This window comes from Mya arenaria, chromosome 1 (assembly GCF_026914265.1).
Source record: "Mya arenaria isolate MELC-2E11 chromosome 1, ASM2691426v1".
Lineage (NCBI taxonomy): Eukaryota > Metazoa > Mollusca > Bivalvia > Myida > Myidae > Mya > Mya arenaria.
The window spans coordinates 34,786,520-34,813,428 of NC_069122.1; the positions used below are offsets into that span (position 1 = coordinate 34,786,520).

The 26,909-nt window shown below is 34.6% G+C and overlaps 1 protein-coding gene across 2 annotated transcripts; it reads right to left on the reverse strand.

The window, feature by feature from the left end:
• Positions 1–162: 162 nt before the first annotated feature.
• Positions 163–26,909, reverse strand: LOC128235513 (uncharacterized). 2 transcript variants are annotated; one of them, XM_052950326.1, is made up of 4 exons: positions 26,761–26,909; positions 18,105–18,371; positions 10,992–11,060; positions 163–485 (listed from the first exon to the last, which is right to left on the reverse strand). In XM_052950326.1, the coding sequence occupies exons 2-4, from the start codon at positions 18,315–18,317 to the stop codon at positions 444–446; spliced, it is 324 nt and encodes a 107-aa protein (XP_052806286.1). In that variant the 5' UTR covers positions 18,318–18,371; positions 26,761–26,909; the 3' UTR covers positions 163–443. The 2 variants fall into 2 exon arrangements, with proteins under 2 accessions (XP_052806286.1, XP_052806294.1); XM_052950334.1 differs by lacking the exons at positions 18,105–18,371; positions 26,761–26,909 and adding an exon at positions 13,684–14,043.

Sequence of the window (26,909 nt, forward strand, 5' to 3'; positions counted from 1 at the left end):
AATCGTTTTTTTATACGTTTTATTTAAAAAGTATCAGAAATAATTTTAAAAGTTGAACAGTTTAAAAACATGAGAAATAATCACACAAGTAAAACGTTCTGGTACAGGTATATACACATATGTTGTTAATACATTGTATAATTAAAATAAAATTGGGACATAAAAACAGTTGCAATTTCGTATGGTATTTGATCACAGAGCTTAATCTTAAAGGCAAAATGTTTCAAATGAGAGCAATAATAAAAGATGATTTGTCTTTTTTTCAATTTCAAATGAATAATGAGGAATACTGTTTGTATTTTTAACATTTTATGTTTTTTCTTTTCATATCTTAAACGGATCTAAACACTTTATTTAGTCTGTCTTCTTAAACGTCTAAAAATAGATGACGAAACAATGTGATTGGCTGTTGAAGTCACGTGATTGCAATGCTGGTTCCCTGTTTATTCGCGAGCCATGGACTGCGCTTGAGCGGCACCGAGTTCCTGTAAGTAGAGAATTTTTTATAATGCATAATTAAGTGATAATTCATTACAATATTTCGAAAATATCACGTATATATGTAATCGTTATAATTATGACAAAGTGATGTGTTATCGTTTAAAAGCCAGTGCCTTAAAGAAGTGATAATTCACCAGTAAATGTGATTTTTTCATGATGCCTTTGAACATGGTATACATGTATGTTTTAAAGGTATCATAGATGTATGATATTGTATCAATGATTCATGAGGATGGGGTTATTTCAATCAAACAAACAACACATAGTAAGAAGCTTCAGAAAAAGATAGACTTTAAGTCGAACGACATGTTTCAAGGGGACCCGGGTCAAAAAGATTGTAATTTCAAGTAGGATGTGTGATTAAACACTTGGAGAAATCACCTATCCTCTATCCTTGTATAAACTTGACAATGCATAAAATGGAACGTAATTGGTGAGAGATTGCTTCATAGGGAGCCAACTTCATTTAGGGGTCAACATTTTCTTTTGTCCAACGAGAAGAAAGTATTCCTCATGTTTTCCAATATAATTTTTCAGTTAATTAACAAAAGAACATGCAGACTACTAAAATGTTAAAAAAAGTGACAACCTACTCAAAATGTTTGTTACAAGTTTCTAACATTGCATACTATGTTATTAAGTGAACAGTACTATTAGTGATTCTCCAATATGTTTTTAAAGCGTACTTGGCCTTTAACATTCCATAGTTAATGATTTGTATTGCTTCTTCAACTGTGAACATACTATGGGAAAATCTCATCTTTCATGCACGGACGAAGATTAAAAGCAATTTAGATCAAGAAAGGACAAGATGTTTAAACGAAAAATCTGAAAAGACTACATTTAATCAACCCTTTATAGAAGTTTTTTCGTAATAAAGGACTGTAGTTAAAATAAAGTTGTAAAATAAGCATTTATTATCATGGTTTCTATGTCACAGCTCAGCGAACATTACAACAAGATGGGTGTTATTTCGTTTTGATCACATTGACCTAGATTTCTTCATCCCATCAAGCTACCCAGCCTTTCCCAGCTTAGTCATCAAATGAATTCAAGCATCATATTCATTGTAAAAGTATTCAAGTAGCAATTGACCGGGTGAATGCAAATAGGTTTGGATTTAAATTTAATGTACAAGGTTTCGTTCAAACATTTGTAGGATTGGACTAGAGTTTAACAATGAATTTGAATGTACAATACTTTCGTTCAAACATTTGTTTATTGTGGGTTAAAGATCAGTAAATTTATTTATTAGCACTTATGGAAAATGACACTTTATTGTCTCCATTTTAAACAAACAACCGTAATGATCATTGTACGTGACGTCACTATGTACATGATAAGACATATGTAAATATCTCTAACAACTTAAGGTATACATGAATTGTAAAGAAATGGAAACATTGTTACAGTAGTGACAGGCATCAACTAATCGTTGAATCTCGGTCCTTTAAATTTACAACTTAATTAACGCGACGTCGTTAACTTTTAAATGTGAACTATTTTATTATGTGCTCGTATAAATTTATATGTTGTAAGTACATTTAAACCAGTTGTCTCAAATCTTGTTAGGATTACTGCAGTTTAAAAGTGTATCCGTGTATCTTCCAGAGCAATACCGATTTCAATGTTTACAACGATAACGATATAAACAACGTTTTCAAAAGTTTTGAACAATCGGCCCTCTTTCTTCTTAATTATCCAACCAGCAAGTGAAGCTTTCTATGCTAAGGGTAAGGGTCTACCAAGAAGTACCAAGACACCAACTATTTCAAATTTTCATTTTATACATAGTTATGAGATTGAACATTAAGCAAGTAGTGTGTAATAAGACGTTGAGCAAATTTCACGAAAGTTTTTGAGAGTTTGACTCCAAAAGCAAAAGAAAATGGTACAGACCATCTCAGATCTACTGACATTAAAGTGACCTCGCAGTCAGCCCATACATATAAAGGGACCTCAGCCTTGGGCTGACTGGTCTGTCACTGTGATAAAAGAAGGCCTTCAGTGGTCTGTAGTATTTCTTAAATTCGGGGTAAGAACCGTCTTTTCCTTCGATAAGCAGTATTGACGTCACTAAGACACCAAACCATCATTTGAGCATCGGCCATCTTCAAGCAATTCTGACACCAATTAACAATTTTGAAGCATAAATGTTCATTGACATACACTGTCTGTGGTTATCACTATTTAGATGAACGATTAACTTTCGGACTATGACAAGAGATATATACCAACTTTGACTGAGAATAAATGCAAGAAGGAAGAAGGAAGCGAATAGCACCATACGTGGTACATACATGGTAAACTGATTTAACTACGACAAAACAGAAGTGAACATAAGAGGATAAGAATATCATTCGAAAGGTTCAACATAGCATTGAAATATCTCCCAGCATTAAGGAAGTTATGATTAGAAAGTATGATTAATACGTTATCTTTAGCAATAGGTCTCATATGAATTGACTAAATTAGCCTTCGTGGGTATGTGCTTCAACAATCGATCCAAGCATTTTCAAATATCATGCGACTGACAACGATGGTAAATATTTATACGGTTACCAGGAAAGTTGAGCTCAGCTCATATCGTATATCAAGGGGTATTTGTGTACTTGTTTTGTTTTTTTATAGACGTGCTTGTAATAGAATTAGGTCATCGGATCTGCCGGTATTACGTGTCTCTTATGATATTGGGCAATGTTTTTAAAACGGGCCATTGCATGTCAGAAACTATAGCCAGGCTTAATAGCTTGATATACAAAAAATACCCGTCAAAGAAATGTAAAAACAGGGCTTTTCAAGATAAAACTACAATCCTCAAGTCCGCAAAAAAACTGTGTATGCTTGCATCAATGACAACTGACTAGTATGACGTGTACCGTACACTAAAGTGTTTTCCCTTAAGCTACTTAACTTAAAATAGATGATGTTGACTCATGATAACTTTTAAAATAGTTGTTTTGTGTTAATTACGTATACATAAGATGGCAGCTTTATATATGAAAGTTAAACATCGAAGACTATTGTTTATGTTGTACTGACAGCGTCATAGAAGATGAATATCAACTTCATATTTATTATTTATTTGACGATGTTTATATTTGCATATTGAGCTCAAGTGTTTGCAACAACTCATTTTGTTGTCCCATTCATTTATTGACGTTTAAAAGTTCCATATAGTACCTGTTTGCAAGATGTATGTTATTGTAACACACTTTCTACAAGGGAAACACACATTATTGCAGAAGAGAGAGAAGTGTAGTTCTTGTGAAGCGTGCATTTGCGAAGTTTGTATTTTTCAACGTTATTTCAAAATAAGTATTCTTAAAGCAAAAAGGGCCTTTTCATGACAAACGTCATAGAATTTGTTTCACACTTCAAGGAGAGGAAGAGAAACTGTTCTATATACTTCTCCAATTCACTTCACTTACAATATTTTCGCTGTCCTCTGTCAAATCAGTCTCAAAAGGCGAACAGGAAGCAATTGTAATATCTTAAAGGGACGATCACGCTTTATAGTCAGACATCGAAAAAAATAGTTAAGTGAAAATTGAAACAAATGCTTGTATCAATGACAAAACACCATAAAAAATCAATTTATAGCCCTTTTGTGAATAATCATAGAAATAAGTGTCAATATATGCTCTATTACGTCGAAAATCTTTAGTAAAAATATTGAAAATGGAATGAATTTACACTCGGAGTCAGTCCCTTAAAATGTTTGTTTTTCATAAAAGTACGTACGTAAATAGCTTAATTTCAACGAATTAAAAAAGTACCTCCCCCCCCCAAAAAAAAAATAAATAAATAAATGAAAAAATAATAATAATACAATAAAAAAATAATGATAATAAAATAAATTAAATAAAAAATAATAACAATATCTGAACGAGTCTCTTTAAGAAACGTAAACAGTTAACTTGCATTTCAAGGAAGGTCAAGCTAATAATAAATAATTAGCAGATAAAACCTTTTCATGTTCAACCTAGATTTCCTGATCCTAATCTTTGAGTAGCAATTAAGTTATCGAAAGTTATCAGAGTATCATTAGTAAGTATTTAACAACGTAAATGGTTTAATGCAACGGATGTAATATGGCCATTTTTGTTCTGGGAAATACATACTAGTAAATCTCTTACCAGCTTAGTTTTCAAATGATAAAATTATTGTCTACTGGCCCAGCCTCGGTTAAAATCCTCTGATTCCCCTGATTAAAATGTTTAACGCCTGTCTGATTTTTCCCCCAATAAAAGTACGGCCTTTTTGGAAAAAAACATCGCTTTGGACAAAATATAATATCGACCACTTAATGATATGAAGGCAGTCAAAATGTACGTGCTATATACTAGTTGGAAAGAGGACAGTTTTCTCAGCGACGACGTGCGTCTACTTAATTTCATCTGGTTTCCTTTACTTAGTGTTGTGCGTAATTGTAACTGGCCCAAGGGTCTTTTTCATCCTAATACTTTGGGCTATAACGTTCTGTGAAATGTGGACAAACTGACCTTGACCTTGAGGTTACCTATTTACAGCAAAATATATTTTTTTCGCGGAACTGTAGAGCGTTAGATTATTTAAATGAGTGTCGGTTGTTTTTGCATACGTAAAAGTAACGAATGTTTTTTCATCAAGCAGACACCCTTAACAGCATTAAAAGCATTAATATGTAGGAGCTTAAAATAATACCTATTTTCTCAATGGTCGTTGGTGTATGCACTCGTATGTATATGTGAACAATAATATAATCAGTTTTTTTTTCATAAGTTTTAATGGGGTCGGGTCATTTCTGATTGGGAGAAATGAGCCATTTTGACTAAAATTGGAAATCGAATTCCCAATTCTGCTTTGAAAAGAGCCAGAATACTTTAGAATAAAAAAATAAAGTGTTTTTTTTTGCGATTTCACCCTCGGAATTCTTCAATAACCACATGTTTGGAGGTCCATTTTTGATGAAATAAATAAAAAAGATATAATTATGTATATATATATATATATATAAAAAAATGGAAATTTCATTTCCACATTTGGAGAAAAGAGCAAAAGTGATTTAGCATTGAGTATTATATCAGCCTTTTCCGTCCGTCATAAACAACTTCGGATGTAGGGCAAATTACAACAATTCGGAAGTGCCATCTCATTGTTACATGCCTTATTTCTTTTAATTGACACATGACAGTGAATCAAAGCATGGTTAAACCATATCTGACCATTGGTTACTTTTCATATGTAATCGTTTTGAAGCTTAATGGCTTGTGATTTCAAAATCAGGCTAAAAATGCTGGATCTACTTCGCCGAACTTCGGCTTAATAATGGACAGAGAAGCAACAAGACTGCAATCATGTCAGTACATAACCTTCCTTAGCAGATAGTCTCATATCATTAAAAGTATACTTATCAATTGAAAGCTCTCAAACTTTATCGAAATATTCAAATATTCTGTTTACAAATCACTAAGTCTGCTAGATTAGAATATCTCATAACTTATCAGAGAACTGTATATTTACATTCTTTGCAGACCGTTTGTTGTTGAGGACGAATAGAATCCGAACCAAATTCCTGTGCAAAGTGTACGTAATCTTTGTCTTATTTTAAAAGCAGTCTATCATCAAGCTTGTTTGCCATAGTTTTAATAAAAATAAATAGAATGTTCTGATAATAAGACCTGTTGATGTGAATTTTGACAAGCTGAGTGATTTCGCGACTGGTTAGGTCAACAACTTCGGATGTAGGGCAAATTACACCAATTCGGATGTGTTGACTCGTTATTACATGCCTTATTTCTTTTCAGTGCCACATGACGGTAAATCAAAGCATGGTTAGACCATTTTAAATAATTCCCTACTTTCCATATTTAACGATTTGAAGTTGAATGGTTTGTGATTTCAAGAACAGACATGCTGGATCTACTTGATCTACTTTTTTACATTTTCACCTGTTTGTATGTACACCTACACTGGTTTTGGTCATTTAATCGAATACATGGTTACGTTCAACTAATTTTATTTTTCTAATAAGAAACGTAAGATTTTTCTAAATTGGTTTAATGTTTAGTACACATGTGGAACTTTCTACCAATATATGATGTTGGGGGTCCTGAAGCACTGGAAATCAGTGTTATTTCGCGTGCAAATTGGTAAATTGTCTTGAGAAATATATTGTTATTTAGGGAATCTATTAAGTAGTTCATGACCTTTTAGAATCAGCCCAGGGTTACAAAAACTACCGAAATATATGTTGTTTAAACAAGTTTTTGCCTCCAAACAAGTTTTAATATCTAAATAAAATCTTAAAGAATGCCAGAGCATTATTTGAAATAGTTCGTAACTTGAATAATCAATAGTCAGTAAAGTGAAAATCAATACATACACATGTATAACAAACATCGATTTTGAGTGATAAACCTTTAATTAATTACTAAGTAATGCATTTATGGAAAATATTAATTACTGATAACAAGATTGTAGCCCTGTCTTCAATAGCAGAAAGCGCAAAAATATTAAATGATTGGTGAATGCTAAAAGATTTACTGTGGTCTACTATAGTGTCATAAGGTAGAAATACCGTGTTTTATTCTCATTTCTTTCAAATTAAATTCGGTATCCTTCATAAGAACCATTGTTTTCGACATCTATTCATCCTTTTTGGAATATTAAAACAATATTATCAATTGTGGTAAATCTGATCTGGGAGTAAGAGTGCATCTTTAACTGTAGTGTTTTAACGTATCATTTGTATAAACTGGTATTACTAAGTTGAAAATTGATTCCTAGTGAAGTGTATTATTGCATAAATAATCGAGATGCCTAATAGTTAACTGCTTAATTGAAATAATTTGCAGCGGAATATTAACATTTTGAGCTCTGACATTGTAAACAAATGTTGTTTACCGACTAAAACTAGCCATTGGTTATATCTAATGAAGGAAATGCAATTGTCTGGGTAGTTATTGCTTAAAAAACGATTGAAGATTATTAAGATTAAATCTGTAGATATAGCGAATGACTCTGTGGTTTTATTCAAAGAAGATCGTTACGGTTGTTCACCCCTTTTCAACATTAACTGTCTGTATATATCGTTTTCTGGTAGAGGGTACCCTGTATTATCTGACATGATCATTATGTGGCTCAGCTTTTTTTATATAATTTATCTTGAGAATAATATAAATAATCCAATATGAAATCGGATATATGCTTTATATTATGTTGTATAGGGTCTGTGATAAAATGGGCCACCGATTGATTGACTGTTTTTTCTAAGGCCATAGCAAATCGTGTTTATGTTTAACGTCACCACTTCGTACAAAAACCTATCTACTCGTAGCTATCCTGAAAAAAAGAGTCCCCGAAAATAAAACGAACTTAAATGAGAGACATCCTATGTAAAATATAGACACCAGAGCCCCCTTAGTTCATTCGACATCGTTCTCAATTGTAAGATGGATTTTCACTGCAAAACGAGCTCAAGTAAAACTTGCATTTAAGTGAGTGTTGATCATCACCAGGCCCCAATTTCTCGAAACTTCTTGCTTAAGTTGCTTATTTCAATTAGACAGAACAAATGTGATTTGGGTAAATAAAATATGGCTTATTGTGATTACCATAAAGCATTTCCTTTTTTAAGTCTAACAAATCTTAATGAAGTTAATAATACACGAATTAAGGACAAAGAAAAATAGTGAGATTAGCTTTATCCTGTTATCAGGGACTTAAGAAGTTACGAGAAACTGGGGCCAGCTCGGAATCACACAGAATGCGTCACTTTCTGATATCGATAGCCAGTAATACTAATACAGAGTATGAAGCATGTTGTTTACAATTGTGTTTTGCTGTCGGAACTTACGTGAAACGAAAATAATTATGATAATCCACAATATCGTTTATCATATAAAATGTTGTGGTAGTTTTTTCGATCGGTAAGCCCAAATCCTATCCGGCCGTGGACGGTAAACATTGAAACGATTTGGTATGGCCCTAACCATACAAGGATTTTATGAGTGTCATGTTTCAAATAATTGGCGTTGAATCTATTCACATACATGGGCTGTATTCATATTATGCAAGCTTTGGACAACTTGTGCAACGAAACAATCGTATCGTATTACCTGATCATAATAGTATATGGAAGCGTATACTGTATCGACAAATGATGGGATACTATATTATTGTCAACTTTTTTTTGTCGACTTTATAAATTGAAAATATTACAAAAACAAGTTGATAGAAATACATGACCACATCATCAGTATATACCATTCGGAACTCCTCGGCCATTTTCCATCGAAAACAACCCCGGGTGTATGCCGGTACATCAGTAGAAATAGTTCGTAAAATTTGAAATAACAGTATTACTTAAGTTTAATGGTAGGGTTTCAGCGTTTTTTTTGTATTATTAAGTTTAAATTGATTGCCAGTGAAGTGTATAATTGCATAAATACTAAATATTCCCAAAAATTAAGTCATATAGTTTAACTACTAAATTGAATTTACTAAGATCTAGTTGCAGCGTTGTTACACTGTAAATATTTCTGACATTGTAAACCGTCCATATACATCCGAGATTGCTTTCGATGAAAAATGGCCGGGGAGTTCCGAATGCAGTTTATACGTTATGCGCTTCCGTAGGTGTGCAAATATACATACAGAACTATTTATAAACAAGTAGTTGTTTATCAATGTTGCTTTAGCCATACATGTTTTTCTTTAAAAAATAAACCTTAAACAACGAGAACTAATCAACCAGTGTAACACACAGGATGAACTAGATGTGATATGAATAATTAATGATCACAAACATTAGACAGCAATCTGTATTCATTATGGTTTTTTGCTTCCTAGTTCCCATCATAGCCATTACAAGGAATATTTATAGAGCCACTTTTACGCTATTCAGATGGTACTTGTTTGTGCAAACACAAAGCTATAAATTTAAAGCAAATGTTTAACTAAAATCAAGAGCGCTCTAGTTTGTGATCTTATTCTGTTTCAACTAAACCGCGCCAATAGTAAGCAAAGCTTAATGGTATTTGGACAAAAATTGTTCAACCATCGTTTCGGTAATGTTACACAATATTACTTAAGTATGAACTATGTAAATGTCTGCTTCAATGTTCCATGATATGTTGGAGCTTACTACATGTATATATCTGTATTTAGAGGGCTTAGGAGATACTGGACTGTACTCGCTAAAAACCTCCCCATTAAGTGGTCATAAATGGGTTTGAACCACTTTAGTTTCTATTCAAGTGTTTACTCGTTCAGCAAATAAATAATAATAGCAAAATGGCGAAGTCGTTGATTTTTTTACTTTTGAAATCAATTACAAACGCACCGGCGTTTACTAGCGACCCGGGGGTAGCGCCACAATCATGTGTCAACACTGATTAATAAGTTCCTACATCCGATACGTGCTGTGAAATTTTGATGTGCAAATATTAGCTATGGTATCTACTTGATGTAATCGACTGATTATTACCCTGTCAGTGGTGTCTGAATAAAAGCAAGAGCACTGAAAGCGGGTACTTTGGCTCGTCTGTTTTCTCGGTTGATTAAGGGACATAACTCTATCCATTTTGATGACAGAGTCATGGCAATCGACACATATATGCACATCGTCGTAGCCTGCACATTGTCATAGCAAATAAAGTATTTTTAGATATCGCCAACATTGCAGTTTTTCCATGAACGACGACGACATCAGAACTTGGACAAAAGTACACAGAAACAGCCGAGCGTATAAAACATCTGTAACAGAATGATCCCAGATCTCAAAAGTATGATCCATTGCACGAGTGTCATTATTCATCAACGTTGAGTTTAATAAGATGACTTCTTAAGGGCGTACTTTGCAAACGGGAAGTTCTAATTACGCGCTTTTAAAGAGTTTTCCTAGTTCCGTCTTGTTATTGCACGTACATCACCGGAAACAACACCTAACGAAGTGCTAAAGTTTAAGTCATACGTATGGGCTTTTAAAGCTGTCACTTCCTTTAAGATGAGTTTTAACTATATAGATGATCACTCTTAAACGATACGCTAATTAAGCTGTTGTCTTAAGTTTGTTTACTTTATAGCCTTCCATTGATAATATTGATAAAAGTCTTGCATGTATTACACTAAAAGTCATGCATTCAAGAGAGCGAGACACGGAGATGAGAGAGGGAATGAGAGAGAGAGAGAGAGAGAGAGAGAGAGAGAGAGAGAGAGAGAGAGAGAGAGAGAGAGTGAGAGAGAGAATGAGAGAGAGAGAGAGAGAGAGAGAGAGAGACGAGAGACGAGAGAGACGAGAGAGAGAGAGAGAGAGAGAGAGAGTTGTTTTATATCATTGGAGACAAGTGAGAAATTTAACTTAAGAAAATGACTTATATTAGGAAATGACTTAAGATGCTTCACAGACGGTGATAACAAAAGACACATAGCTTATTAAGCTGAATTGGATGGAATCGTAAACGGGAACGGACGGATGTTCGGACATACGAAGGTTTGATACTCACATTGGCTTCCTGGATAAGGGAGCACAGACCACAGAACCAGTGCATGAGGCAATCCATCCCGAACGACCCCTGAAAACAGAAAACATATAGTTGCATTTACTTTCTCAAAACAAGATTCATGTGAATGATACTTTAAACCATTTTAAACCTGTTTAAAGCAATGACTACCACTTGCTAGAATTAAGCTGTTAAAGGTCATAACTAATACAATTCATTGTAAGACTAGTCATACTCCTTTCTGGATGTATTAAAGTTATATAAATATATCATACGCAAATAAATATTTTATCTTGTTATGTATCGATCTTTTCGACTGTTAAAACGTTCACCAACGATTGTGTGAGACCGTACAACATTGTGAAATAAGTTCCCCATCTTAAAATTTTATAGTGCAACTATAAACTGACGGTGATGGCAAATACTATGAACGGATGGTTGAGCACCATCAGGTAAAATGTAGTGAAATTCTACCTCACAATGAAACCGTGTATGCATTACTCGGGAGCATTCAACCGCCAAGGACATCTAGCTAGGGTAGATGGATTAGGCCAATACCCCCAAAAAGTGTCCGGTTCAGGTGATCCGACTGACCCTAAAGTAATAGTGCCCGAATCCATGTTTTTTTGTGTATTTTTTATTTTATTTTATACGGTGTACGAAAGTTTATAACTTGGTATAAGATCTGTCAAAAAAAAACAACAACGCATAAATGCATTCTACTGGTATTCTTATTGAAAACAAGTTTTGACCTGCCTATCCACGTCACAGGAACCAAGAGAAAACGGCCTTGCTGTGGCGGATTTTTCATCCAGGCAGAGTTCAAAGTTTTGAACATTATGTCATTAATTGCCGCTGGGACTTTCTTATGAACATTTCATTGAAAACATGCGGTTTGCCAAAGTCTGATGACCCTTTTGTGTGAGCTAATGTCCAGACATTTAAACAGTTCCAACAACAAGTTTGTTTTCATCCCATACAATAACCCAACCCCGAGCGAGTTTGCCTGACCTTGATCCAACATCCATTCAATTAAAGGCGTAAGAACCCTCGACGTGGCATCTTAATGGGCAAACATCATTAAAACAAACATTCGTGGGTGAAGAGCGAAGCAACATGTGTCTCAAAACGCGTTGGTCAATATTGACACTTAATCTCAAGTACTCGCCTTTGTCCGATATACTAAAGTATATTTTATTAGCTTGCAAATTCTGGAGGTTTATTACTTTATATCATGTCAATAAAACAGTTTAAACTACTTAATTAGGCTAATAAAAATTCCCACACTAACAGTGAAATAATGTATATTTAGTGTAGCACAACTTTACAACATCCCTGTAAAAGCGGACTGTATATAGATATTATATATCAAGAGTAAAGTTTCAAGAGTCAAGTTTTTTTGGTAGTATATCTATATAATATATACGTAAGAATCCCTGGTTTATAAAAGATTATTAAATTCAAAATTGGCGCACGGCCTACATGCGTCTAATCATTTTTTCAACAAAGCAATTCGGTACAATTGTCTGTTTCAAATACAAAACATATCCCCGTCCGTTCCCCCCCTTAAAAGGAAAAATGACGTTTATTAAAAAATATTTGAAACGTCATTGACACTGTGCACCGATTTAGGCACATACGCGATGACATCGTTCAGCCTTACGGAATTGGCGTTATGCACGGTACGTACGCTAACTAATGAAGTAGACCATCACTCTTTGCATGAGTTTAAAGCTGCACTCTCACAGATTAACCATTTTGACAACTTTTTTGTCTACAGACAAATCACAATAAATCATATCGCAGATTTTCATATATCGATCGAAAATTAATAAAAGTGTTGCTAACGGTTAAAGATGCATAAAACATCAATTTTTGAACTTAAATATGAAAATCTGCGATCTTATTTTTTGTCAGTAGTCTTACAATACTGGTGTCCATGCCTTTTCTCATAAATTGGCTCGTTACAAGACAAAAAAAGTTGTCAAAACGTTCAATCTGTGTGAGTGCAGCTTTAAACCAAACGACATTTAATTTTGCAATCGGAAGTAAACTAACGTTCTTCCGCTGAGGTCCGTAGCGCTTTAATGGGGTTAAAAGAACGTGAAACAATTCGATACAATATATTTAGATCGGAGTTCATAAATTGATGGCAATTACTAAAAAAGGTTTCCCTGGACGCCTAGGGTGAGTTCATTTTCACTCACGTTTGAGTCTTAGTTTGTGACTCGATAAAAAAAGGGGAAAATTTGATGTTTTTGTCAAAATGCTATAAAACAGAAGCACAATTGAATGGACAAGAAAATGGATACACTCGGAATTTATGTCTACCAAGTCCACAAGCCCGTCGGGCTTGCTTAATTGGATGATGAACAAGCCCGACTGGTATTTCACCAGTCTCGACTTGCGGGCTTGCGCAAATTTCGACCACTGGTAAAGAAGCAGACGGTCAACATTGCTATATCTGTTATTAACGATCTGTCCTATAATCAGGCATATATCTTTTGTTAAAATAGGTTTTACTAATATATTTTTAAACTATTAAGAATTCAGTTTTCTGAGCTCGAGTCTCAAGCTCCTGACGTCAGTGAATTACAGGTCATGTATACTTATACTGGACAACGGCATGAGTGCCGTTATAAACGGTACGATGTACGTAGCTTTGTCAGATTATACGTTAACGTTCGCGACTTACGTCAATTCCTTTTGAATCCCTGATCTTCCCCCTGATTTTAGCGCGAGTGTAGATTCCTATGGGTCCCAGAACGGAAAGGAACCCGTACAGACAGCAAGATTCTCCCACTTTCTCCGCATTCTGACCGGCGGTTATGCACGGCAGGAAGTATGTCATGATGCATACTCCGCAATTCGAGAAACATCCGAAAAGTCCGTTTTGCCACTCGCCCATTTTGTATTATTTAATTCAAATTTAAAAAATAAAAGTTAAACAACTAAAATTTAGTTGGGGAAAAATCCGCTTAACACTACGCTGGCCACGCCTTGAGTACTGAAAATAGGTCCAGTGACTCGCAATGATTAAACAAGCTGATGAGCGCTCAGTGAACTTTAGCCATTGGTTGAAAGTGGGGTGCGTACGCATTATTTTAGGATAACACTTGACGCCTGCGGTCTCACACAAGTGTCCATTTTATTAAAGATAAAATCGAAAATCATTGCGAAATAGTATGTCAAATGGATTCGGGCGAAATGATAAAATCAGCATATGATTATTTTCAAAGTAGAAAAATAAAAATAGCTCACGGCGTTTTAATTCGAACAAGAAAAAAGGGTTTTTCATTGCAATTATTTATCTCAAAGTATTCATCGATTGTGTTATTATGTTATTTATCTTGTTGTAAGGTTGCAGAATTTCTCGGATGCAGGCAACCAGTACCTCTGAATCAGTTTTCAAGACAGGGACTGCCATTTTGAACTTAATTAGCACCCCTGGGTACCCAAAAGTTGAACAGCTTTCATTGAGTGTCAAACATTCTATTGGGACCACATATCATTACCAGGGACCCCAAATTTGCCAATCACGCGGATCAAAGGACCCCCAGCTGAAAAATCATCGAAAACCCTGATTCAATGTGTGTTCATTGTCTGGATTTCCCTCATGGGATACTAAAATGCTTTAAAACATTACAGTGGAAGAAAATGCCCGAAATTTGTAAGCAGATCAGGAAATAAATCGCACATTTTTTCCATATACAATAATTCATTGTCCTGCTCACATGGAAATTTAATCCAAGGACAGTTGAAAACCATAGGTGCGTAATAGCAAGATAGATGTAAAATCATATTGTTAAGATTGTTTTTACTTCCCCATTATCAGGTATCAGGACGTTTTCGAAATGTTACTTTTTGCCCTTAGAATATAAGGAACTTATTTCCCATAAACAAACCAGTAAAACAACTACTCAGCGTTTTTCGATAGTTGCTATTATTACACTTGAAAATGTTCACCCCAACATGGGGATATTAAAAACAATTCTGAACGGTAAGAATGGATGATTTCACTGAGGTAGATAAAAAGATGGGCGTTTTGTTTCTCGATCGAGCATTAAATTGGCAAACGTTTCTCGATCGAGCATTAAATTGGCAAATATTTCCCGATTGGGCATTAAATTGGCAAATGTTTCCCGACCGGGCATTAAATTGGCAAATGTTTGATGGTCGGGCATTGAATTGGCAAATGTTTCCCGATCGAGCATTAAATTGGCAAATGTTTCCCGATCGGGAATTAAATTGGCAAATGTTTCCCGATCGGGCATTAAATTGGCAAATGTTTTCAAATCGAGCATTAAATTGGCAAATGTTTCCCGATCAAGAAATATTGAAGGGGTATCCCCTTGTTCCACTGGCTTATTATAGAACATTGGGATACCTCTTTCAATTTCATCCGGATATATATATATATGATGCACGCAAAGTCTTTTTGTGGTTAACATATGGACGGATGACAATTAAATGCTATAAATGTTTATTATGAGGTAGCCAATAATAAAGGTATACTTTATATAGCTATAGCTATATTCTTAACAAGTAGTTAAAATCATAACGGCTTTACCCGTAACATACTGTATGTTTGCTTTTTTCGGATTTCTTTTCTTAAATCTAAATGACTTCACTCACTCCAAATGAATTCATCATCTTACTTAAATATGGTCACGATACAATAGCCGCGCATTCCTTAAATATTCAAACAAGCCCTAAGCCTATATTATTATCAGTCTTGATCAAGTTTATGTAGGATGACAGAAAATAACAATTCACCGAAAGAAACATGATTCGCCCTATTTACCTTCGTTTTTGAAGCTAGGTAATTTATACTATATATATATGTCAATCCCTAGATGGTACAGCATTTATATTAGCATGTACATGTGACTAACATCTGAACGGACAGGCCTACATGTTTGCTAAGTGTCGGTTATCAAAAGAATGATAGAAATGTTGTTTAAATATAAAGAAAGGTCCTCATTTTCAACTTTGAGTGGGCGACTTCAACGAAAAAGTGACCGCAAGTTTGGAGTTACTTCGCCCACTTCGTCAAATTTGTTGAATGGGTGTTATCGTAACTATTCGGTCATCTCCGACAAGCTCGTAACTATTCGGTCATCTCCGACAAGCTCGATATTGATTGAAAGTATTCGTAACTATTTGTTCATCTCCGACAAGCTCGGTATTAATTGAGTGTATTCGTAACTATACGCTCATCTCCGACAAGCTCGGGATTGATTGAGTGTATTCGTAACTATTCGCTCATCTCCGACAAGCTCGGTATTGATTGAGTGAATTCGTAACTATTCGTTCATCTCCGGCAAGCTCGAGATTGTCTTCTTGTTCGTGTTCCGCCCAACCTGCCGACTTTATCGAACACTTACTATTCAATCAGTATTATACCTTACATGAATATGCTTCTCTTTGTATGTATAAAGTCGATCAGTCCGTAGTTCACTGTTGTTTAAGTCAGCGATGAATTAAAAAAAAATGGCCGGTCTGAACCTTTCCAGAAAAAAATAAAAAAAATTGGACCGCTTAAGCGCCATCAAACTTTTGAGTGCGGCTTTGCAATTCACAACGATGAACAACCATTAAGTATTGACATGTTTTTAAAGGTTGAAATATTCGTTCAATGTTTGCTTGGTTCAATTAAACACATCAAAACGCTTTAAAAAATATTGATTGGTAATATAAAATGATTGGTGTAATATATCAAAGAAGGTGATCTCGGCCTCGGTCCATTCTTCTCTGGCGGGAGCCTCGTCGGTATTTTGCAATTATACTGTCTGAATAATTATTACTACTCGGACAAGTTTTCAAACTGATATACTATCTGACAGCATAGATTGCCACCATTGGGGAGAAGAAATCGAAACCATAATTTACGGTCGTTTTCAAGAGTTTTTGAAATGATTAAATATCTATTTTTGGTGTTTTTCAATCAGGTTTAACCCATTTTATTAAACTGACAATGTTTTGAAGTTAATTCTTGAAACGCATTCAATGCTGGAAATCATACTATTCTACCAAACAAGTTGACAAGGTTAAAACATAATTTAACAGCGACTGTGTATTTAGTATACACTAAAAAAACGTCCAGGTCATTGCACAAAAACAACACACTTTGGAAATGACACAGGGTGATAATGGCCTTCAAATAGTGTCGCCTAATAGGTACAACTCCTACGTCTTCCAAGGTATGCCGCGTTCACATATCCTAACGATGACCGAACGATTCATAAAATCGTACGATTCCACCAACTCTAAAAAAATACGTACGGTCTGCGTACAATCGTTGTTTTTGGCCACATAGCTACGGGCATGTACGTTATTTTGGAGGATGTCATCGCAGGACATCCGCACGTGCATCGCAGACAGGTCGTGCGGAACTCGCAGGCTCGCACGTACCTCTTACGATGCACGTGTGTTCACACTATGTCTGCACGGTGGTCACACTATCTCCGTACGACAGGCATAAATCATTTCGGCGTTATCTGATAATTTCTAATTCTACGTGGACAGCTACAGTGATTATGCCTGGTAATAATAGTTCAAGATTTATTAATTAAAATGTCCGTAGTATCGTAAGTTGCTCGTGCGGGGCTCTTACATGCTTCATGTTTCAAATCCGCACAGACATCGTGCGAGTGCCCAAACTAGCTGTACCGGGGCCCTTGCGAGCTGCTCTCGACTCGAAAATGTCTATGAGCTCGACGAGAACTCGGAGGCTAGGTGAAATCTTTTCAACATATCCGTACAATGCTCACAAGAGACAATGATCTCCGTACGGAGTACGAATCGATTGAATGAAAAACAATTCACACGTATCTGATCTCTTAGCGTTGATGTGACCAAGGCAGTACCGTACTACCATTCCAGACAAGTGTTGTTATTTTTTCTCGGATTTGCGGAAAGGGACCATACTTTTTTTCTAATTTGGGAAAGGCGCGAGTGAAATCCAATCTGAGGAAATATATACCGGGATAACATGATAACATCAAAACTTAGGGGAAAATGCATTATCTCAAACTTTTCAAAGACCTTATGGTTTGAGCGGAAACGCTAACGAACTGTCAATGCATTGTAGTGTGAACGAAAAACGAAACTTACATCAATTCCTTTTTGTTCTCTGATCAGCTGACGGACTTGAGCCCGGGTGTAGATGCCGATAGGTCCAAGTATGGACAGGAATCCCCACAGGCAGCAGCCCTTGCCGACGGCCTCTGCGTTCTTGCCGGCAGTGACGCAAGGCAGGAAGTAGGTCATGATGCAAACCCCGCAGTTTGAGAAACACCCGAAAAGTCCATTTTGCCACTCACCCATTGTGATTACTGTTTATGGTTGCTGTATTGATTATCAAACCCCAAAACGTCCAACCTGAAATGCCATTTAATGGTACATGTATAGTACTGTTTGGATAGTAATGTGTTTTCCTTTGACAGGTTATAATGTTCGAATGGACGTGGGCAGAGTTCGATTGTTTTGCTTCTTCGTTGCATATTAAGCTCTTTTAATGATTGACATTGCTCTATGAGCTCAAAAAGTTCAGGTCCGTCGTCAAAAGGTTGCTGGTCAATCAAAAGTGATACATATTTAACCAATTCTTCATGTACCTCGGTCAGATGCAGAAATTTCATTTTCATATATGCCCGAGTGCATACCGCGGGAATCTCATATTTCAAAAACAGTGGTACTTAGCAACATCCTGAGAGTCTGGATCAATACGTTGTGCACATATAACTTAAGAAATACATATATTTAGACATGATAGGCATCCGAGTAGAATAATGAGTATCTGACTCGGGATTCGCAGCAAAATGATCGAATCACTGCAGAATAGATGGTCAATCTGAAAATATCGGCCGTCAAAATTGTGTATAGATTCTCTATATTGTAATTGTTTTAAAGTGTTTGCTTGTGCCAGAGTTGAAACAGCTTTTCAAACTAATTAAATGCTGTTCATTTGAAAAATTTAAACACAACAAAACGGCTACTTATTATTTTGACGATGAATTGTCCACTGAAATTCTAAATAAAATTCAAGATTTTTTTTGGTTGAACGTCAACTTAAATTAGATCTACGTCTGTTTTAAGGGTTCGCTCAAGTTTTTGTAAGTCCCCGTGGCCTTGTGGTGTATGCGTAGGTTTTCTATTTTTATCTTGACTTTACCGGCGTTGGTTTTCAATCCACTAATGCACCAGTAAAATTTTAACAACGAAGGTCCGGGTGTATACCGGGAATAGCCGTGGAAATGGGTCGTGTTTTTACCTTCCAGGTGGCCCCGCACTGCAGGGTGAATGCGGTGGTCTGAGTTCGTGCCCAAAATAGCGGGAATGTGCCTTACCTGTTTGCAGGGGGGGGGGGGGTATTTATTTGGCGGGGATTTTACCAACAGTTCGTTTCCACAGGGCGGGGATTTTACCCGAGCTTGGCTGGACCGAAAGTCAAAGTCCCCGCTATTCCCCCGGACCTGGGTGGGAATTGACTGGTGCATAAAAACAAAATACTTTTTTTATATTCTATTTTATTTTTTTGCAATTTCGCTATAAAATATTAATAAAACAAGTGCTTTCAGATGGATAACCGGGAAAACTAATTTAAGGTCCAAAAACATGAACGAGTCCCTTAAAATTTGGGGATTTTCTTTCAAACCAAAAGGTCGAAATAAAGATGTATGACTATTGAAGAGTTCTAAGAAGACTAAAAGAGTAAATAAGGATACATTAGTCATTACTTATTAAAGGCCAATATTTTAGCTTCATTCTTGCCATCAGCATCCACACCGGGATACTCAAAAGTTCTTTGACCTTTCTGTGTGACAACGGTTTCCCCTTTACCAATCTGGGTGGGGTAAACATCTGAAGACAAATTAACCATAATCTACACCATATTCATAATTAATTTTGAAGAAAATTATAGATTAGACATTAAAAAAGAAGGCAATGTATTCCGATTTATGACCCGATCAATGAAAGAAGTGTTTAAATTATAATAAACAAATACTAAGAACCTACAACTGCAAGGTCACGATGATGAAACTTCAACAGGAAATGACGTCACCAAAAGCACGTCATGTAAAGTACTCAACCGCAATATTTACTTTTATAAATCAAAACATACTGGTATATTATTTTCTTTTTGTTAAACATAATTCAACCAGCAGACGTACCTAAATGGATGCAATGCAAATGAATTTTTTTAGTTATACGTATTGAAATGCACATGTACCTTTAATCTACTCTGAAAGTGTTGTAAAGGGCTATTGGACTCTGTTTTTCATCAATTTATTTATTATTTATTAATATTAATATTATCATTATTATTATTATTATTATTATTATTATTATTATTATTATTATTATTATTATTTTTATTTTTATTATTATTATTATTATTATTATCATCATCATTATTATTAGTAGTAGTAGTATTTGTATTAGTATTAATAGTATTAGTATTAGTATTAGTATTTTAAAGTATACTTACGCTTCAATTTCCATATATTATTTAAATATTTAATGGAACTTTAATACATTTCAATTTTCTTGCTCGAAATTATCATTTCTATCATCATGCAACATTTTCACTAAGAACTTTACAATATCAGTATTTAAAACACTGTCCATACAATGTTAATAAAAAGTATCCTTGTATATATCAAACATTAAAGGTGCACTCTTACTCCCAAATAAGATTTACATCAATTAATAATATTGTTTTATTATTCCAAAAATGATTAATAAATGTAAAATATAATCGTTCTTATGAAGGATATCGAATTTAATTTGGAAGAAATGAGCATACAACACAGTATTTCTACCTTATGAGACTATAGTGGACTACCGTAAATCTTTTAGCATTCACCAATCATTTAATATTTTTGCGCTTTTTGCTTTTAAATTCACGGTTATAAACTCTAAATCAGTAGTTAATACTTTCCATAAATGCATTATTTAGTAAGTAGTTTAAGGTTAATCAGTCAAAATCTATGTTTGTTATACATGTGTATGTATTGATTTTGAATAAGAGAGTCACTTTAAAAAACAACAATATTTAGAGCATACCTTCACCGCTCACTGTCAATCCTTTTGTGAATAAGATTAATTCTGCGATCATCGATCTTATTAGAATTCGATCAATGGAAGATGAGGGTGTTTTTTACGTAAAACCATTAGTGTTTGCGCGTGATTTAAATTGCCGAGGACGTGACAATACCAATACATTTATGAATACTGAATACTTTTTGGAATGAAGCTGTTGAAACTGTGTTATTCGGTTTTGATAATAGCGCCAATCCCAGAACCAAAATAATATCAGATTTTCTGGGAAGAAAATCAAAGTACTGAAAGCACTGCAGGGGATGGTTGGAGATGACCTTATACTCTGTCATGTTGCCCGGAAAGTCAGATAGAAATGTTCCCATGCTTAGTATGGAGAATATTTTAAGATTTCATGAAATATTCTTTTATATAATATTAATAGTATGCGTACTAATATGAAATGTTCGATATAAAAATCACTCAGCTAAGTAAGTAACGAAATGTCAAAACAATCTGGGTATGATTGCCGGTATGAAACTTCTACTATATACATGGGTACGAAACGTTCAGGGTACGAAACGTCAAGGTTTCGCGTACGAATACTTGTAAACTCCAATTTTCGCGTTCGACATCATCCTATTTTTACAACTTTTTTTCCAGACTAAAAATCAAATTCAATCCACTACCAGTATATTATAGCAAGTCGCTACGTTTTGATCAGCATTACAAATGAACGTTTAAACTGTCACACGACTTCTGATTATGCATATTAATACTCAACACGCTTATGTCCCTGGAGCCGCATTCATGAAGCATTTTAGCGAGCATTTTCAACTTAAATAATAGCAGACAATGTGTCGTTGTTTTTTCAAGAAAACTAGCATGAGTTTTATACCAAACATATGAAAATAAACAACAAAAATGTCAAAATAATTAAAAGTATATTAGTAAATTAGGTGTAAAATAGGGGGTATTTAAAACATTTGTTGTTAAATAGATCGTTAAGTTTCACTAAGTTGTATATGCTCACTTAAGAAGCTTTATGAATATAGCGCCTAGTATATTTCCAGTCTATCAACAATGCTATCATCTGTGTAACAAATAATTATTAGTCGGCGCCCAGAAGGGCGCCGACTATATTTGATATTACTTTAGAAACATTCTAACTTAGGGACTAGTTCATAAATTGCAGAACAATGCTTTCAATAGTTTCCAGGCTGCATGATAAAATATAAAGTTTAGTATGTTTGTACACTTTAATTGATAATGAAACCTTAAATTATAATAGCCCTGCTTATCATTTTGAAAATTTTGATGTTAAATACCAACTCAATCATAACAACTCGGCCATCTCCGAGATAGATACAGGCCGAGTTGTTCCGATTGACTTAGATGAAGGTTACACGGTACTATTACAATATCCTTTATGTTTGTAAACCTCCTACGCAGTAATCTCCCTTGGTGACAGCAAAAATGCCGAGTTTTGAAAAATTAACCTTGAGCTTAATTGTTTGTTTGAAAATGTCATTCGAAAGAATGAACTCCAGATAGTTCCCTCTTGATGTATAGTATTTTATCCCCGTTCTATATACTCATATGAGTGAAATGTGTTACAAAACTTATACAAAATATAAAGCAAGGAATTCACATAACATGTCGGTACAAATAAAAGGTAAATTTTCATGCTATTGAAATCTATGTATTCGACCATTGACTCTATTTCTTCCGATGAAACGTATGTATATTTAGATTAGCTTGAAAAAAAAACCCCATAATATCTATAATTCCGGGCTTAAACTATTGTAACACTATTATTAACCATAATGTCCATCGAGCATATGTATACCCAACATAAAAAGATATATAATCATTGAAATAATAACCATTTTTGGTTATCTGCATGCACGTTTTTCTTATAATTTCATTGCGCCGACTTGATGCTATGCATCAACTTTTTTCTTGTTATATCTTGAATTTTGAATATTGTACGGTCCTCAGGTCCGAACTCTCTCCGTCCATTGGCTCCTAAGATTCATCTGCAATGTGTTGATTTAGCGTCGATTTTGTGTGCAAATGACCGGAATTTAAAATGTTTTATATTGAAAACATTTACTTAAAAATTAGTCCTCACAAATTTAAATATTTTACAGAACGCTATAGAAACCCCAAAAAATACAAACTATTGCTGTGATAGTATCAGTCATGCAATGAATATTAAATCTATTTCTATTTTAGATCACATATGTTGATTTGGAATATTTAATAAGTTAAATATAAAACGGATTCTTTAAAGCGTAATTTGAAGTCATGAAAAGGCGTTGAATAGCTTTTATATATTTGAATTTCAAATTTCAATATTGCTCCAAAATAGTGCAGGTATTTGGTTTCGAGTTCATTGACAAGATTGTACCGAAGAAGTACTTCAAATCACTTGAACTACAACTATCAGTCATCCTTTGAATGAAAAATTTAAAAAGGGATCGGCCCGGGGATGGGGGGGGGTACTAATTAAATTGAATGTGCAATTCAGAGATGGTCGTAAAAGCGATCGTTTGCTGATTCAGGTAGTACGACCAAATTTAACGATCGGCATCGCTTTAAAGCTGCACTATGATTTGACGTTTCGACAACTTCTTTATTTTTTTGTCATTGAACATGCCAATTTATGCGAAAATTCATGTAAACCAGTCATATAAGACTGCTGACAAAAAATTAGACTGCAGATTCGTATATTTAATTTTAAGCAATAAAACATTAATTTTGAAACGGAAATATGAAAATCTGCGATCTGATCTTTTGTCACAGTCTTATATCATTGGTTTGCAGATATTTACGCCAAAAAATGCAGTTTCCAAGACAACAAATAAAAAAGTTGTCAAAACGGTTAATCTGTAAGAGTTCAGCTTTAATACATGGTATTAAATGTATCACATCACTGAAAGGGGTTCTCACATTGGTCAACACGGGTCACAACTAAGTGACGTTAATTTCTAAATAACTTTTTTGACAGAAAAGATAATTATGTAAATATTTCTTAGCATATAGACGACTATTCTGTAGTGTTTTGATGTAGGTATGTAATAAAGACATTTAAAGTTTTACTACATTTACTAGTATTCTACAAGTGTATTACTGTAACATGAGACTGATGGGAGTACATCAATGATTTGAATCATTCTCCCTCTCTTATACTTTCAGGGATACCACCTTCGTGCCTTAGCCAGGCGGTCACTGGTTTGCATATAGAGGTGGAGCTTCTATGGTTACATCATTACATGTACTACTTTCTCAGATTTGAACTATAAACATCTGCCAAGATTAAAAACATTTCGAAATCAGTTTGATGATTAATGATTAAGATTTTATTTCATGTCATCTAACTTGAACACTCCTACGCACAGGGTACAGAAGGTAGAAAATTCAGCTCTCTATGAACTTATCAAATAATGCTCACACTGAGCCAATTTCTGACCACTGTGCGCAAGTGTTAACTTCACAGCAACTATGTTAAACATGTTCTAATACGGTGTTTAATTGTTACTATATTTTGATATTCCATTGTTTTACTCGTTACTGAAATAAATTGTTTGTCTGAGAAAAAACAAAACAAAACCACACGATAGTGAATTCGTATTATCAAGCACTTAGTTATGTTGCATTATGAACCATTAAACCAAAATGGAAACGTTCAATGTATGAAAAAACAAAAACAAATATGATTATGACATTTAATATTTTTACTTGATTAGACCCAGAAAAACACACACAAAATGTAACAGTCGTAACATAGAGGGAGGAGCCTCGCCTTGTTCAACCCTTAAGGTCTATCTACCACCCCTAGCATGCTCCAGTGACAACGAAGGGATGGAAGCAAGGCCCCGATCCGTTTTAAATGTCCGAGAGAAGGCCCTAGTGACAATGTATATAGCGGAGCCTGTCCCGCATCTATCTTAAATAGATGCACTGGGGCAATCTGGGTGTGTGCATCTATTTTATATAGATCCGAGCCAGGATCCCCTCCCTACGTTGTCACCGGAGCAATCTGGCGGTGTGCATCTTTTTAATATAGATCCAGGCCAGGCAACACTCCCTATGACGTCACTGTGGCAATATTGTGGTATGCATCTATTTAAGACATATCCGGGCCAGGCAACTCTCTCTACTTTATCGCTGGGGAAATCGGGTGGTGTGCATTTATTTCAGATATATCCGGACCAGGCTCCCTCTCTACTTTATCGTAGGGGCAATCTGGCGGTGTGTATCTATTTAAGATATATCCGGACAAGGCTCCCACTCTTCTTTATTGTCGGTAAAATGCTGGATCAAGATGCGTGTTGGCAAGGACCTACAGGCGGCAAATTGCTAACCAAAGGAAAAGGTAGTGATTTTAGCTTGAGGAAGTCCTTTTTAGATGAAATCTTACAGTATGTGTGAAGCAAATTAATATCAGTCATTGTCACCCTCTTACATGGAAATAATAAAAATAATGTTAACACTGTTTTGCAACATAATGAAACATAAGTAATCTAAAACGTTGCGAAATCTGCACAGATTTCTTTGAACAAAGCATTGCTTACAAATATGTGTACATGTAAAACAAATGTTTGATCAAAAGTATGTATGAAATATCAACATTCCAGCCTTGAAAGAGACTCTCTCATTGTCTTGCAAAACATTTATTATATAAAAAATAGAAATTAAAAAGAAAAGAAAAGTTTTCGCTTTACCAACTCATAAAGTGACCATTTCCGTTATAAATAAGAGTTTGACTATACAGTATACGTATGTTTCATAGACAAATCTGAATCTAAGAGTAGAAATATATAATTCAACGGAATTATATCTGAAAACTTACACTGATTATATAGGTTTTTTTTAAATAAGCATTTGTTTACATGTCAAAGTAATCTGATAACATTTTACAGCTTGTCAAATAGAAGGAATGTTTAATAATTACTCCAAACGATGTGTTTATTAAATGTATGAAAATAACCCTATTATAGCAATGATATAAAAAGTATATAAACAAGTATTTTTTAATGAATATCGCACATGAACAAACGTACAGTGTGCACATAGGTGCATGGCAACTAATAAACAATTAAAGCAAATTGAGTGGCTTTACATTTACGCTTGCAAAACTTTCGCAATTTAAGACAATATTGCGCACATCTTGATTAATCGTAACTTCATCTCAGCTATTCAATATAGTAACACAATGATTTTCAAAACTAACCAATAGAAGGTATTGGGATTCCTTCTTCTGAAATCCGTACTGCTAAGTTAGCTAAGCACACACGTTAATATTGATATATATTTGAAAGTTTATGCTTAATATAATATATGTCGAAGATTATTTACATTATCTAGTGTGTGTGTGTGTTATTTTAAATCCAGAATCAATTATTCCATGTCAATAATATGTTGTGAAACGAGTTTTTCACAAGATACCAAGATTGATAGATGTTAAAAATAATCCAAAGTTTCGGAATGCGGGTACGTCAGTAAAACACAATTTTCCTAGCGTCGAATATATATCCATTTATATAGAATGATACCGTTTTATGTGTAAATATCACTGTCATCTTCAAGAGCAAGAGGCAGTCAATGGTACGGCTTCTTATATAGCTATCATTTGTATCTCCATGATGCGAAAACATATCTTCTATATCGAAGATCTTGTAGCAACTGAAGAAAACAAATAGTAAAAAAAAAGAATACTGACCTTTAATATTAAAAGTAACTTCTTATCCAAACAGAGGAATTGTGAAACAAAATGTTCAATTATTTCACTTCTTTAGTAACGTGGAGTCCAATATACTATAGACTCAGTCACCTTCAGTATAATATATCAAGCTATTCAATTCGTTATAT

What these genes read in the sequence shown, in the direction of transcription:
- LOC128235513 (XM_052950326.1), bottom strand. Translation starts at nt 18,317, where the DNA reads ATGGGTGAGTGGCAAAATGGACTTTTCGGGTGTTTCTCAAACTGCGGG. An exon ending in GAGAACAAAAAGGAATTGAT is followed by an intron (nt 11,061 to 18,104) that starts GTAAGTTTCGTT and finishes TTCTGTTTTCAG; the next exon opens with GGGTCGTTCGGGATGGATTG. An exon ending in CCCTTATCCAGGAAGCCAAT is followed by an intron (nt 486 to 10,991) that starts GTGAGTATCAAA and finishes CTCTACTTACAG; the next exon opens with GAACTCGGTGCCGCTCAAGC.